The sequence below is a fragment of the Manacus vitellinus genome, unplaced genomic scaffold (genome assembly GCF_001715985.3).
Source record: "Manacus vitellinus isolate BGI_N305 unplaced genomic scaffold, ASM171598v3 scaffold_74_pilon, whole genome shotgun sequence".
In the NCBI taxonomy this organism is placed as follows: domain Eukaryota; kingdom Metazoa; phylum Chordata; class Aves; order Passeriformes; family Pipridae; genus Manacus; species Manacus vitellinus.
The window spans coordinates 196,568-198,625 of NW_021940780.1; the positions used below are offsets into that span (position 1 = coordinate 196,568).

Genomic DNA, 2,058 nt, shown 5'->3' on the forward strand with positions numbered 1-2,058 from the left:
CCCCCCTTTTGCAGCCCCTGCTCTTGCAGCCCCCCCTTTGCAGGGACTCCCCTTCACGACCCCTCTTTTCCTGCAGGAATCCCCCCAGACCCCACCTGGTTCTCACTTCCATCCCCAATTCCCTGCTGGATGCTGCTCTGGTCCCAGTGATCCCAGCGGACCCTGGAAAGCAGCAGAGCTGGGATTTGCTGTGTCTATGCAGAGGGGGAGGGTCTTCCTGCTTTTTCCCTGATTTTGTAGACATCTCCCAAGGGAAAGAAGGGTCAGGTTCAGCTTTCCCTGTGCTGGAGTCAGGAAAATACCGTTTGGCACCTCAGCATGCCTTCCTGGGAAGAGGGCAGTCGGGATAACACCCTCCAAGGATTTTTTGGGAGTGGGGCAGGAGAGGATTCAGGATTTATATTGCAACCAGCCCGTGCTGTGACCCTGCAGGGCTGGTTACCTGCTAAATCCACAGGGAGAACAGGCAGCTTCCCAGGGGGGAAGCAGCAGCTTCCTGGAATGATAATCCAGATTCCCTGGATTGTCATTCCCTCTGCAGCCACACGCTGACAGGGCACCACCCTCACCTTTGCCCACCCCCAGGTCCGTGCTGAAGCCCAGCACCCTGCCCGACATCCAGGTGACGGATGCAGAGGCCACACCCAACACGGAGGCTCCCGGGAATGGCACAGGTGAGCCGGGCTTGGATCCACCTGGATTTCTGGGGGAGGTTGGGAGCAGCTGCCTCGGGCTGCAGCTTAACTTGAGAAAATACAAACCAGCCTTGGTTTGAACTCCAGACTGTTTCCCATCCTGCTCCAGGTTCCTTTGAGCCACTTCCAAAGAACTTCTGTTTATTTTGTTTAATCTTAACCCCATATGGCCCAAAACTCAATGATTTAAAGATTTTTTCCTACCTAAATGATTCCACGATTCCCAAGGGTTTTTGCTCAGTGGGATGTGGTGGAGAGGAGCTTGGAAAGAAATCGGGGGGACGGAGCAAAGAGCCCCGTGGGATAGCAGGGAAAAGGATGTCAGAGCTTCCCCTTCCCGGAGGCTCCACTTCTGGGGAAGAATGGGAGCATTGGGAATGGGAGCACTGGGAAGGCCGTTACCATGGGAAGTCAACAGAGCTGCAAAGTGTTTGTCCCCTCCCTGGTTTTTCCTCTGTGGAGGGGGAAGAGCTCGGCCAGCGCTTCATTAACCCCTTGTTCTGAGCAGGGACAGCGAGGAACGAGGAACGGGACACAAACCAGAATTCCCACAGGGAAAAACCTGCTTCAGGCGTTTCCCTCATTCATTCCGGGCATTCTGATGTTCTGACTTTTGGGGGTAATTTTTGACAGGCGGCAGAGAAGAACCAGCTCATCCTTTTGACTTTGAGGTGCTCATCCACGTCCCACATCAGGGAGGAGCTGAGCCCCTGTAAAACTCGCTGATCCATGAACCCTCATCCCTGATCCTCCAGCTTTTTCCCTTTTTTCTTTTTGATCTTCCCACTCGTGACGCTTTTCCTCCTTCAATCAAAGCTTTCCTGGGTGATTCCCACCCCACATCACCCCACTGCAATTGCCCAGCAGCTCTCTCAGCCTTATGACCTTAATTTGCCAGCACATAAAAATGCCTTGTATTACATTTTTCCCTAAAATCCAGTAAAACTCAGCTCCCAGTGTGCGTTCCTGGCTCCTCGGGAGTGCTTAGTCACCGTGTGTGCATCTGGAGCAGTGTGTCCCGGAGATTTTTCCCTGCTGCAGACATGCTTTGAATTAAAACATCCAAAGCTGGAGCCCAAGAGGTTCATTAAAAATGGATGAAGAGCTGGTTTATAATAATTTGGATCCAGGCCAGTTTTCATGCAGAGATCTGAGGCACTGCCCTTGTTTGCCTGTTCTCATTAAAGGGAGGGAGAAAAGAGAAAGTTGAACTATGGAAAAGGCAGGGAAGATGCTCAAGCTCCCAGGAGAAGAGGTTTTAGCCAGGTAACAGGACGGATTTAGGCAGTTAATTGTGAATTAATCACCTCCTTCAGGAGCTGGAGGAGAATAAACCAGTCGGTGTGCTTTAAACTGGGGGGTT

At 52.1% G+C, this 2,058-nt stretch overlaps 1 protein-coding gene across 1 annotated transcript in view; it reads left to right on the forward strand.

The window, feature by feature from the left end:
• Positions 1-2,058, forward strand: part of RASSF2 (Ras association domain family member 2) — a 10,492-nt gene that overhangs the window by 3,476 nt on the left and 4,958 nt on the right. The window contains exon 2 of the mRNA XM_029964555.1: positions 586-674. Coding sequence (XP_029820415.1) covers positions 586-674 — 89 coding nt within the window. The remainder of the gene's footprint in view (positions 1-585; positions 675-2,058) is intronic.